Raw genomic sequence first — 14,165 nt, forward strand, 5'->3', positions numbered from 1 at the left:
AGCAAAAAATAGAGAGCTTTGGGCTTCTCAGCTTTGCAATGGCATAGATGACAGAGAGACCACCTTCATGGTAATTCTGCAGATGACACCAAATTTGGAGCTGGACAGTGAAGAAGGTTACCTCAGAGTACAATGGGATCTTGATCAGATGGGCCAATGAGCTGAGGAGTGGCAGATGGAATTTAATTTAGATAAATTTTGGAAAGGCAAATCAGGGCAAGACTTACATACTTAATGGTCAGGTCCCGGGGAGTGTTGCTGAACAAAGGGATCTTGGAGAGCCGGTTCATATTTCCTTGAGAATGCAGTCTCAGGTAGATAGGACAGCAAAGAAGGCATTTAGTATTCTTTCCTTTATTGGTCACAGCATTGACTACAGGTGTTGGGAGGACATTGTTGGGCCACCTTTGGAATATTGTGTGCAATTCTGGCCTCCTTCCTATTGGAGGGATGGTGTGAAACTTGAAAGGGTTCTGAGAAGATTTACAAGGATGTTGCCATAGTTAGAGGGTTTGAGCTACAGGGAGAGGCTAAATACACTGGGGCTGTTTTCCCTAGAGCGTTGAGGCTAAGGGGTGACCGTATACAGGTTTATAAAATCATGAGGGGCATGGAATAGGGTAAATAGACAAGGTCTTTTCCTGGGGTTGGGGGAGTCCAGAACTAGAGGGCATAGATTTAGGGTGAGAGTGGAAAGATTTAAAAGGGACCTAAGGGGCAACTTTTTCACAAAAAGGACGGTGCATGTGTGGGATGAGCTGCTAGAGGAGGTAGTACAATTACAGCATTTAAAAGGCATTTGGATGTATATATGAATAGGAATGTTTTAGATGGATATGGGCCAAGTGCTGGCAAATGGGACTAGATTAATTTAGGATAGCAGGGCAGTATGGATGAGTTGGAACAAAAAGGTCTGTTTCCTTGCTGCACATCTTTTTGGCTCTGCATGTGTGTCGCGTGGAAAATGGTTATCATGGAAGATGAACTCAAACTACTTTGCTAGCACAGAACAAAGAAACAACACTTAAACTAGGAAACAAATCAAGTGTGGGACTGACAAGGAAGCACTACTTCTCGTAAAACGTAATTAATACATGGTATCGTCTCACAAAAAAATGGTGAGGACTGGAGAAAGTTAAGAAACATTCAGATCTAATGAAGAAGGAAATAAATCAGGACTTTCCTGCATAAATGAAGCAAGGTGTGCTGAATGGCCACCCTCATCTGTAACCATCTTGTTTGAAAGAATTGATGTACAAACAAGGATGATCAAGTAATTTGTAGGCACAATGGGAAAAACGGAACTCAACTCAGTAGTGATGAGCAAAAGATAAAGTATAGAACTAAAACATGGTTTCATTGCTGGTAAAAAATAGATTGAAAAACTATAAGTGGGAAAAGAGAAGCAAATTTTGTTCAATCATATTCATACTTCATGATAAAATCCATGGGTGCTCCACCATTGATGGGAGAGATACAAGAAATAAACAGTTAAATAAAACAATGGTACACTCTGCAGTCCTGATGAACGTCCAGCTGAAGGCTGCAAATCTAGTGCTTTTGCTCATTTCAAGACACCATGACCTCATCTTGTAGATTTAGGACCAAAAAGACCTTCTCCCGCTAACATCCCCCTAAGTTCAAATTCAGGTACGTGATGATTCTAGCTATCTTCCACAAGGGAGATGAATCATGCCATTGAAAAGATTAAGGTATTTCCTGCTTAGTACAGCAAGGAAAATTCTAACATATATTCTCCTCAATCACCTACTTCCTGTGTTAGAGGACACAAAGACAGTGCAACTTTAGACCTTCCACAGGAACCTCTGACATGGTCTTTGTTGCCAGAGAAATTCAAGAATAACTTTGAGAATAACACCAGGAATTCTTCATTGAATTTATTGCCCTGATTAAAACAGTCAATTCAGGAAACCATTATGGATTTGGATGTCCAAGAAACTTTATTACAGCCCTGTGACAGCTTCATGACAATAGGATTGCACCTGTGTTGAATGGGAGGTCTGATATACGCATCTTCAAAATTAAGAATGAGGTCAAGCAAAATATGTGATAGCTTCCACATTGATTACCATCTCCCCAACAATGGCTACTCACCTCATCAAGGATCAACTTCCCTCTGATATGAGTATTAAATACCACCTAAATGGAACACTCTTCAAGTTCAATCACTTCTGTGCTAAAATTAGACTGACCATCACAGGTATACCCAACATACAGTTTGCAGGTGACCAGAGTGTCTTTTCCCACTCTGCACTGGATTTGTACTCACTCTTGATCTCACTTGACCTGTACATAAATATTGTCAAAACAAAACATTCAGACCTCATCAGTCAAAACTTCCACCTCTCATAAGCACAGTAGGTGAGATTTTGGAATATATTGAACAGTTTGTAGACCTGGACAGCCACCTCTCTCAGAAGAACATTATTGATGAGGAGATCCAACATCAGATTAGCTGTGTCAGTTCAGCCTACAAACTACATTAGTCAGAGCTTGAAACAAAGAGCTGTGGAGTGATTTATATAAGAGATCAAGGAGAAAATTCTTCAACAATAACCCAGCCACATTCTCAGATTCATTGAGAGGATCATCAAACACTGTTCTTCTTGAAGCCAGCTTCACAGGCATTCAAGCAAAGCTCCTGCAAAATCAGCCACAATGGACTGGACACTGTATCTGCCTAGGTCAAAAAACTCTCCCCTGTCAGGTCCTCAATTTTCAAATGTTCAGTATCCAGGAGAGGACAAAGAAAATTATACAAAGATACTGTGAAACACAGGGAACACTGGAGAAACTCAGCTGGTCTGGCAGCATCTGTGGAGGGAGAGACAGGGTTAACAGGCACGGCTTTTCTTCAGACACTGTGAAACTCTCTTTGAAGCACAGCAATATTGACCTTGGGGCAGCAAAGTGGCTCAATGGGCTGCTTGGGTTTCCTCTGGGTGCTCTAGTTTCCTCCTGCAGTCCAAAGATGTGCAGGCTTGGTAGGTTAGCCATGAGAAATGTGGGATTATAGGAATAGGGTGGTTCTAGATAGAATGCTTTTCAGATGATCAGAGTAGACTCAATGGTCCAAACGGCCGCTATAACTCAGCCTGATTCCAGTAAATAACCTTCATTTCACCAAAACAGCATAAGTCTTGGTTGCCTTCATTACTGCTTGCAAATGGATAAAAATACTTAGATCCTTGAAGCCAGTTTGATCATGATGTGAACCATTCTTGTGGTTCTGTGTTTAATCACATAAATTTACCAATGTCAAACCAGCACTAGGAAATGGATGTAGGCTCTGTTTATTTGAAAATTTGTCCTGGGATTGCTCAACAGGCAGATTTGTAATGCAATCTCAGCAAGTATCATTAAGGAAAGCATATAGCCAGTTTCCAACAATGCATGCTGCAATCTGAACTAAAGCTGATAGTCGCATGTTCCACATCTTAGTTAATAGATCACGAGCATGTTCCCTCTTAAAGTGATATCACTACAGCCAGGCACTATGATTAAATCAAATGCAGCAGTCATACTGCTCTGCACATTTATTTAGTAACTTCACAGCCCTCTGTGCTACATCTTCATCAGAATTAACAATTACTTGTGCCGCTTTTATACTTTTATAGTTAAATGAACATACCGCAGTTTTCGCCATTACAAATATACATCTGCCTGTCTTTATTGTGGGGAGCTGTGGTTTTAGCCCTTTCACAATTGCCAAACATTTCACAGGTTAAACTAAATCAGGCCATTTCACTAAGGAATTTTGAAAACATGCATATAGAATTTTATTTATGATCCATTGCCAACTAACATGATGTAGTCAGAATATTTTATGGCAAAACTTTTGCTGTCCTTACCTGATCTGGCCTCCAAGTGACTCCAGAGCCACAGCAATATGACTGACTCTTAAATGTTCTCTGGGCAATTAAGAATGGATAATAAATACTGATCTAGTCACCACCATCCTATAAAGTAATAAAATTTTTAGAAGATTGAATTTGTCTTGTGTCATAATTTTTAGAAGGTTCAAATTCAGGGCATCAGAATTGCAGCACCAAATTCCTAGCTGGTACCAGCACAAACTATGAAAGGTAACATTTCTTAACAGATCCTGATAAAATATAAATACTCTGTTCAGGTGGATATACTTAATTTGATTTATGAATGTTTCAACTGACGTAATAGAACCTGTACTTTCTATTTGAAAGATTTCCATGTATTTTTTTTCTTTCCATCCTGTGTAATTGTCAACTTGTTGCTATTTGTATTTCAATCAAATTATTTAGATGAAGATTATAGAAAAAAACTCAATATGTATCACAACCAACCAGCCTGTTTGGGATACTTTCATTCTGCATCATTACCCTTGAGTAGCCATTGTCATCATCTGCCTTTTTCACTCATTCTGTTCACTGTTTGCAAGTCCTCCTGGTTCTAATAGTCAGGATGTTCACCCTAACTAGGAGTTTGAGTAATCATTTCCCATCCCCCAACAGCACCATCCGTTCTGGAACACTGGATCATTTGTCATATTTGCCTTCTTGGACTTCTGTAGACTTACGTGATTTCCTATACTGATTGCATCATAAAGCTCTGCTGCTGTGTCTTTAATGTTAAACTGGTTCATGTTTTTAAAAGGACCATATATCAGCTTACACCATAAACCTGTTGGACTATAATCTGGTGTTGTGTGATGTTTAACAACGTTCTCTTGCTAAGCCAGACGGCAATGGTCCTCCTGACTTTGCTGCTACAGCTACAGTCTAGTCCAGGCGATGGCCTCTAGCTCCTGACCATGCAGCACTTCTGCTGCACTGAAGTACACTTAGCCACCAGCTCTGGATTTTACAGTGAGTGACTTCCAAATATCACCATAACCTTTCTGCCCACCATCAACTCTGCATGTTTCCTGGATCACAATTCGCACATCAATATCTCCGTAAGTACCCTTGTCCAGCCTTCTGGCTTTCAGTCAGCTTCTGGACTTTACTTGACTATAGCACACATCTCTGAGTCAACTGTTTCCATGCCAATTGCCCCACTCTCTGTCAAAATGACACCACCAAATGAATTCTGACTTTTAACTCCGGACTCCTTCCTTTCTGGTTGTCTTTCTATTTTCTGTTTAATGGAAGGATATATGCAACTTAGTAATTATTGTAACCAGCTTGAGATTTCCTGTTGCCATTCACAGGCAAACTTTAGAAGTCCATCATTTCCTTTCATTTTATATTCTACTCCTTTTTAACTGGTTTTCTCTTTACCCTCTAGAATTCCCTGTCTCTGTAGTCCTGCCTCCTTTCATTTTATGTCTCAGTTTTGGAGTACTTTGCCTTCTGAAATCCCTGCCCCAACCCTTCAGTACATCACAACCCTCCCTCAATCCTGCCCTCAAGCCAGGTTTGACTCCTTTGAAACTTCCCTCGAGATGCCTCTTTCGCAATCCTCAGAGAGTCTCACTAAGGCACTCATTACTGCCTGCCTACAAGCAGCAATTCTGTAACTGTCCTATCCTACTCCATCACTGATGTGCCTGTCCTGTGTGCTTCCAGTCCCACTCACTTCTCACAATGCTGACCCAGACTGTCCCAGAAGACCATTGGTCAATGTCTCTCTCCTCACCTCCAAGTCCAGAATACCCGTTCACTCATGGAATCAATCTGTTCAATCAGTTTTGTTCCTACTGACATACTGAATGGTCCTTATTAACAACAAATCACTACCACAGCAGTGCCTCTCTCGATCTTTGGCTGTCTCTAAAACATCAAACTTTTCCAGCATTGGGTAAGCAGAAATTTCTTCAAACTAAACACTGGGGTGATGAAAATGTCCTTGAATGTCCTTGAAATGGCCCCTGTACTCCAGATACTGAATCCATCCTTTCCCTGGAAACCATCTCATCCTTAACTATTCTGGCCACAGCCTGGTGTCATATTTAACCCTAGGATGAGTTTCTCATCACTCATCAGTGCCATTCAGTCAGAGCTATCACTGAGAATCACTTGCCTTGACTCATTCACTGTTAAATTCTCATTTTCAACATCTCACACATTCTAAATTCCATAAACATGTAGATAGTCAATATCCTGCTACCAATATGCTAACACACCCAAGTCCCATCACCCCTGGACTTTGGACATAATGCAAAAATGTTGCGATTTTAATGTTGCTTTCCCTCCACAACTTCTAGCCTCTGTATCTCTGTATCTCTCTTTCAAAATGGGATTAGAATTGCCAAGTGTTTGTGTTTGACTAGTACCGTCTTGATGGGCTGGAGGGCCTTTTCTTTTCTTTAGACCCTATAATTCTATGATTCTGATGTCTATACCTCTCAAATTCTTGCCTCTTGAGCATAACTCCACCACCAACAAATATGCCTTCAGCTCCTGAGAGTCTGAGATCCAACATTTCCATCCTAACGTCTCTGATCCTTTTTCCTCCTCTAAGACTCTTCTTAAATGAGTATTTGTGTGTTTGTATCCATGTGTATGCAAGTGAGTGTACGTACAATGCATGTACAATATATGCAAAAGTGAAGACAGAAAAACAGTGTTGCAAAGGTCCAACGTTTGAATTAATTGAAGATCTGGTGAGAATTGCAGACAGCTTGTGCAATATTGACTCTGCATTAGTGATCTTGGGTTTTTTGGGTTTCTAGGGTATGCAGTCATTTTCCTTCCTGTTCAATCGTTCATTAAAGTCTTACAGCTCTTTCCACCACAAGTCTTCTGGGAGATAAATCTCTATCTTTCTTTTGATCACATATTCCTCAAAGTACTCTGCTTGATTAGAGATCCAAAACACTGTCACAGAGAATGACAACTAAAGGAACATCCGAATATCTCCAGCTTCATTGCCTTTGTGTATGTACATATATAAGCGTGTATATGTGTATGTGTGAAAGTGTGCAGTTTTGTGTGCATATCTGTGAAAATTTTTTGTCGGCATGTCTTTGTAAGAATGTATGTGTTTGTTTATGTATATATGTTTGTGTGCACATGTGCATTAGAGTGCGTGCATATGTGTGGTATGTGTGGGTGGATAAATGCAATTTTTTTGTGTATGCCTATGATAGTTACTATAGTACAACAAAGTAAACATTAAAATAGAGATTGCTCTATTTGTTTAAATAGAGTTTTTTGATCAAAAAATCCACAGTAGATCTGTTCTTCTGATTTTCAAATCTCTTTCAGAGTATGATACAGTATTTAGATTGGTGTCAGCTGCACAACAGAGCCTCCTTCTGGCCTGGCAACAAGCTAGCCAATGGCTTCCCTAGTGTACACTACTGCACAAAAACATATATCGTTAATTTGCACAATGACAGTGACCTGGAGAATCATGAACTGAGGCTGAGCCAGGACAATTTTCCATACCTTTATTGGTCTGTTTTATGTTGTTTTCTTTCCATCATTATTATATGTGGTATACCCAGTTCAGATTGTAAACTGCCATCCTCAAGGATGCAGAAGTATGTTTGCTCCTGCATCAAAACTGGAAAACTGTATGACAGCCTTCTGTCATCACCTTGTGAAAAGCTTTCAGTTCTTCATTTTAAAATTCTCTTTTATTTCTCGAAGCACCATCGTTCTTACACAGAATTCAGCAGGAAAAACAGATGTTGATGGATGGACTCTGTGCATCCGGCAGAGTGGGAAAAGAGCTATTGGTTAATTGCATACACTCCAAATACACAAACCAAAAACTTGCAAGTAAGCACAGAACTTCTATAATTTTGAACAATCTCCAAATGCAAAATTTCTGTTCTACTCACACTGGAATATCAAAAAAACACACCGCATTCATAAAACACATTGCATACATAATTCTTCAAGGTTTAATTTTGTACACAATACATCCAGTAGAAAATTTCACCTGAGGACAGCAAACTCAGATGCAAAGTACTTTCTTTTGTTAAGCAGTTGATAATATTTATGCTTAATTTGAACAATTAATGAAACCTAAATAATGATACAAAGGTTTACTAATTAACTGTTTGTGACTGCAGACCTTAGATCAAGCAGAAGTTTTGCTGACAATGTAATCTTATTGTTGAACTTCAATTGTCTTCACTGGGTTATCAACAGTAGCTCATATTAAAATAAACATTCTCACTCTGCATTACTTTATTTATCATTCCACCCAATTTTCCACACTCTACATGCTAACTTTAAACCCAATGAGCAGATTATTTGGCTGAATTTTAAAGCCCCTTCTCCCATTTCACTGAACATTTGAAGGTGAAGGGGGCATATAAAATAAAGATGGTGATAATCCCAAAATTTTCCCTCCAATTTCCAATCTGTTCTCCATATTACAGCGGGCAGGTAAGGCAGAGGCCTGCCCTTAGGCCTATTGAGACCCTGTCACTGAAGCACTTCAGTCTACCTCAGCCACCAAAACATATTGAACGTAGAAGACTGAAGGTTGCCAGTCAGCAGGTTTTATTGCATGGCTTGGAAGTGTGCTAAAGAGTGGGGTTATCCACTGAAGGAGGAATCATCTGTGTTCAAGCACAGCCCCTCTCCCCAATCATATTCTTTCTTTATGTCTCCTCGCTGCCTTCAAACTGAACAGCCCACCAGCCTTGCTAATGCCCTCCTCCCCCAATCCAAATTATATCTTTCTTTTCTGCCTCTATCACTGGCCTGCAAAGCTCGACTCCACCATTTCCTCTCTACACTGCCTCACTTGGGACACCAATCCTTGATCAGCCAAAATTGCTAGAATTATTTTAAGTCTGGGAAATGTGTGAACTAGAAGTATGTGGAAATTACTCAGCCCTCAAACCTGATCTACCATTCAATAGGCTATTCTGATTATTCCATTCAATCCCCTGTCACCCCTTGCTTATCAACAAGCTAACTAATAATGCCTTAAACATTTACAATGATCCCACTTCCACCACTTTTCAATGAAGGGATTCCAAAGAGATATTCAGTTCTTTCCAGTAGTCCTTGCAGCCTTAGTATCAGCCAATAATATATTCTTTTGCTACTCAGATACAGGGCTGCTAGACATTCAGATTGGCCAATTGCTGTCGAAAGGATAGGACTTCCTAGCCCTGAGGGGCAGTAGTATCACTCTCAAGTTATTAAAGATGTTCCCAGCATATTATTGAGGTACGGCAGTCAGACTTAAAGACAGCAAGCTGCTGACTAACTTTTCAGCCTGGTTTGGGAGATGATGGGGATACGGGTGAGATTCCTATGGTCCTAGCCATTCCGATGATTACAGAATAATGATCCACAATATATGCTTCAAAAACAACCTTATTGCTCTTTCCCTGGGTACAGCACAGTATTTTTGACAAACAGATGAATACATTAAAATTATTGGACATGCTTTCACGTTTTATTGTATGTAAATTTTACCTCAAGTAAATTATGGGCTTAAATTTGAGAAGATATACATGAAAATTGTTTCAAATATGTTTTCAATTACAGGGACAAAGCAACACAAAATATTTAATATTCACAAAAATGGAGATTGCAACTGAAACCATTTAAAAAATCAGACTTTACTCTCAATTAATTCTTGAGTGTTTGAAGTCCCACCTTATCCACAACTTTCAGCTTTGGTCTAATTCCAGTAATGTTATTATATTCAGGGATTTTTCTGTACAGTATTGCACTTGGAAGCAGGGAAACATGAATTTGATTTAGAAATATTTGTTGTTTTTACTCATTGTTTTTGCAGTGTTTATTATCTCTTAATAGATTATTCAAAATCAAACGTATCACAGACTTCCAACAGTGCTGCATCTAAATATTTGGGCCGAAATTTGCAGGAGCACTTTACTGTCACAAATCTTGGAAACTCATAGCTCTTGGTCATCTGATTGGACAGGTAATGCAAATGACAGCAGAGAGTTTGGGAAGGCAATCTCTGAAGCTGAGCAAATGTCCAGTTAATGAAAAGATGCAATGCTCCTTGAGAATCTCCAGAACTGGCTTGTTGATTTAAGAAACTCCTCCACTTGATTTGCACAAATAACTTCTCACCAGTATCCACTCCATTATTTGAAAGAATGCATGTATTTGCACATTAACAGTCCATAAAACCTGCCACTAAAAGGTGCAATAACCAAAAATGGGATCATTTTTAATGATTGTGAATCAGTCATTCTGAGCAAGAAAGAAAGCAATTCAAATATTGGAGGGTTATTCTTATACATTGTAAATAGCTCATGATTTCAATGGTTTACATTTAATTTTCCTTTCTGTCTCAACTGTCTGGATCTTTCTTTTTTTCTCTTCTTGTACATGCTTTTCCTCTTGGTTACCCTCATTCCTCTGTTTCTTTCAGAATTTCTAAATGTTGAGATGAAATGATGGCCTTGCTGTTTACCAAAGTCCCAGGTGCCCTGTTACCCTTGCCCCGGTGTTATCAGCTTGCAATCACAGTGAGTTATAGTGCAGTTTTGAGCTGAAGGGACCAGGAAAAATATCTAACTCATGGTGCAATCCTGAGGTGCCCTGCTCTGGCATATTTTGGTTCATTACGTTCTTAATATTTCTGTGAGTGATTATCCTTGTCTTGCTAGCTGTATTCACAAAGATAACTGATGTAGACACCATAGTCAGGACAGTCTCCCACCAATTTCACCTTTGGTAACATAACCAGTCAGAGGAATGTGCTTTAAAAAAAGGATGAGTGCTTTTAAGTGTTCCCCTTGCAATTGTGAATGCTGTTGTGCTTCTGGTCACTCAGATCCAACTGTTGTCACGTTTCCCAATTGATTTCTGTGCATGAAGCTCTCCTAGGATACAATCTGTTTTCCATTTATTCCTCAGTCGGGTCAGTTTAAAGGAAAACATCAGTTTTTACCAACTGTAAAATACATTGCGATAACGTAAGTTAACAATTCAGGCAGCACATAATCATTATCTACTGCCTGGATCAACGAGGCACAAATTAAAATGAAGGTTTTTCTTGTCAGAGTATAAATCCACATCACAGTGGAGTTAGTTTAACCTATTTATTAATTAACTCAAAGTTAAAAGTGTATATAATTCCATTTGACTAAAATTTTCCATTGGCAAATGAAGTTGAAGTATTCAATGTGCTAAAAAACTTATTTTATCTTCCATTTTATTATGATTTGACTTATAATTCCAGTGTGTTGTTCCATTTATTTTGTTGTTAAATAAAATATAATTTAACAACATTCAGAATATTCAAACCTGATTCATACAAATTCATAAGGAACAGCAGAGGAAATCCACCAGTTTATAAACATTCAGTATAAACTGTGCTACAGAATTCTCAAACAGTCTCTTTCCAAATGTTGGTTGAGTTCAATCACAGGAATACTGTATTCACAGGACAAAGTGCCATAGGACTACATGAAAAAGAAACTACTTTCACACCGGTTCTGTTAAGTAAATGCTAATAACTAGAGCTCACGCTAAATGTTCATTTACCATCAAGCCACCAAGTTGACAGAAAGCATTACACAACCTGGATAAGCACAAGAAACCATGATGGTTAATGACACTATTGTGATACTCCTCCTTAATATGTAACTTCCCCATTTCATCATTTGGACTGAAAGTCAAAGTGTGTTCTCCATAAAGTTTATTGACTTTAGAGTCATGAATAACGAAATGCCAACTGAAAAAGACAAGAAAGGGAATCTATTATAGCATTAGACAGTGCCCGTACTTTTAGATCTTTACGAGGTAAGATGGTTGTTTTGGCTTCCCCAGAATTGATGTAAATATACAGCTGACAGTAAGTCCATAAAAAAAGTAAAAACAGCTGGTGTTCACCCTATCATTAATTCTCCATATTTTTACTATTTTACGGCTAAAGTAAATTCAAAGCATCTGTATCACACATAAATATCACTTTATATATAATGAACACTGGTTAATTTATCTGAAATGCTGTCCAAAAATTGATCATTGCAGCTATAAATAAGAACTACTCTTCATATGACAGTTGGATATAATTTGTTTTCTGAGCTCATATTTGGAAGGCTATCAACATGATGTATAAACAGTAACAGTGCCAACATTTCAGTAGTCTGCATAGGTGGTGAATGAAGCCCAGTAGACGTACAGTTAAAATCATCAAAAACATTCTGTTCACTGGAAATCTAGAAGCTTTGCTTTCACAGCACCCAGAGGTTTTCCACAAAAATCTGATAGTGTTTACCTGTTTACTGGATTCTAAAGTCAATACTGAGTACATTACATTGTAAATCTGAGCATAACCACAGAACGAAACTCAAAGTAAACCAGTCTATAACCTTGATGTTAGGTCCCCACTGCACAAAATCTTGATAAATCAACAGATATCTTTAAAATGTGAGATTAAGCGATTACACTAAAATAAATTGAAGTGATAATACACAAGAGTTTTTATTACATGTGTACACCAGTAATAGGTATTGATTACAAAGTAAAACTGTCAGACTTTTGATTTACATTATATGCAGGTCTGATTTGAAAAAATACAAACAATGTTTTTGCCTATTCTGTATTAGCATGCATTCTAATTTAGTCTGTCTCAGGTATTATTTCATAACATTATTAAAACACTCATGAGCTGTCTTGAGATCCAAATGCAAGAGTCTCAACATGGACAAATTTCTTCATTTTGTAGTTGTGCATGAGTTATGTTGGCCTTAATTTTGTACTTTCGGGAGCAGCACTAAGCCTTAACATTTTAAACAATTTAGACATGTGTATATTTAAATCCCCCTTGTTGTATTTTATGTGCCTGATCACCAATATCGTCAGACAGGGGCTATTGTCTATTGTGCATCCACTACTATACATTATTTTTTGGCAATAACCCCAGGTCCCAACTTTGCTGTGGGCACATTCTGCTGAAATAACAGAAATTTGTAAAGTAGAAAAGTAATTTTACACAACTCAGAAAATTAATTAGCAATGGTTCCTGTACAGACTGTTTGGATTCCATACGCATATTATGGCCAAAACTTCACATGTATATGAGAGACCCCTTCATCTACAAACAACACTAAATACAATATACAACACAAAAATACATTGGGTTCATTCTCAGTGAAGCTAGTCGCAGCTAAACGTCTTATTATACTGCTGTTTTCAAGTACTGGCAAAAAAAACTGTTTATGCCACATGATCAGTCTTGTATTTTACATCCAACAACTCATTTCTGGATGTGAATATCACTTGTACAGTAAAGCGTTCCTTTGACCATTGTGTGAAATTAAAACTTACAGTTACAAACACACACAAAAAAAGTGCTGCTTTTCAACTTTGTTCCTGTTTTTTTGAATTTATTTATGCGATGTTGGATTTCGCTGGCTGGGCCAGATTTTATTGCCCTTCTCTAAATATCCTTGGACTTCACAACTCAGTACAAGCTGGTGTTGCCACTTCATTCCATTCATGATCATTAACCACGATCTTAACTGGCCGAAGTCGCAACACAAAAAAAAAGCTCCAAACTTGTTAAAAACCAAAAAGGTCAATGCGAAGTCTGTGGACCATTGCTAGCTTGTGAGATAGCTAACCAACCCCGCTATCCAGTTTGAGAAAGTGTGCTTACCCGATATCTCTTGATAGGGGATGTTGCTGAGGCTGAATCCTTTCGCACTGTAAGCCTGCCTCACCTCAGCACAGCTCCGGGCTTTCGCATCACCCAGCACCGATCCACCAAGGACCGTCACTAAAGTGCAGAGCACCGCCAATACAGCACAGATCCAGGACATGGTCAGGAGAGTACGCAGGATTCTTGTTGGAAATCCACTTTTCTTCTTGTAGTTGATGACACCTCACCTCCCCACCCCCCACCCCCCTCCTCCTCCTCCTTCAGCACCTAAAACACAGACACACGCAAATTCCCTGACGAACTCCCTTGGAAAAGTCCTGTCGAGCACAAAGCTGAGCAGAATTGTCCAGGTAGTAATCGCTGCTAATAGCTTGATCCACTAGCTTGAGCTCGCCCCTTTCCTAAAGCGGCTGGAGAGGGGACTATAGATGCAGAGACACACATAAGCACACACATGCAGATAGTCCAGTGAGGGGCAGGGGGAGAGGAGGGGATTAGGCGATTCACGAAAACACAGCAAGAAAAGTGGTTTCTTTCTCTCTGCACTCTGAATGCTGCAGAGTTGAGCCCACCCTCATGTCTGTCTGTGTGTGTGTGTAAGA

At 39.0% G+C, this 14,165-nt stretch overlaps 1 protein-coding gene across 1 annotated transcript in view; it reads right to left on the reverse strand.

Annotated features, from left to right (window-relative positions):
• gpc6a (glypican 6a) overlaps positions 1 to 13,789 on the reverse strand; it is a 1,024,509-nt gene extending 1,010,720 nt beyond the window's left edge. Inside the window, exon 1 of the mRNA XM_072577902.1 lies at positions 13,561 to 13,789. Coding sequence (XP_072434003.1) covers positions 13,561 to 13,723 — 163 coding nt within the window. The 5' untranslated portion in view covers positions 13,724 to 13,789. The remainder of the gene's footprint in view (positions 1 to 13,560) is intronic.
• Between the last annotated feature and the right edge of the window lie 376 nt (positions 13,790 to 14,165).

This window comes from Chiloscyllium punctatum, chromosome 9 (genome assembly GCF_047496795.1).
Source record: "Chiloscyllium punctatum isolate Juve2018m chromosome 9, sChiPun1.3, whole genome shotgun sequence".
Classification (NCBI taxonomy): Eukaryota; Metazoa; Chordata; class Chondrichthyes; order Orectolobiformes; family Hemiscylliidae; genus Chiloscyllium; species Chiloscyllium punctatum.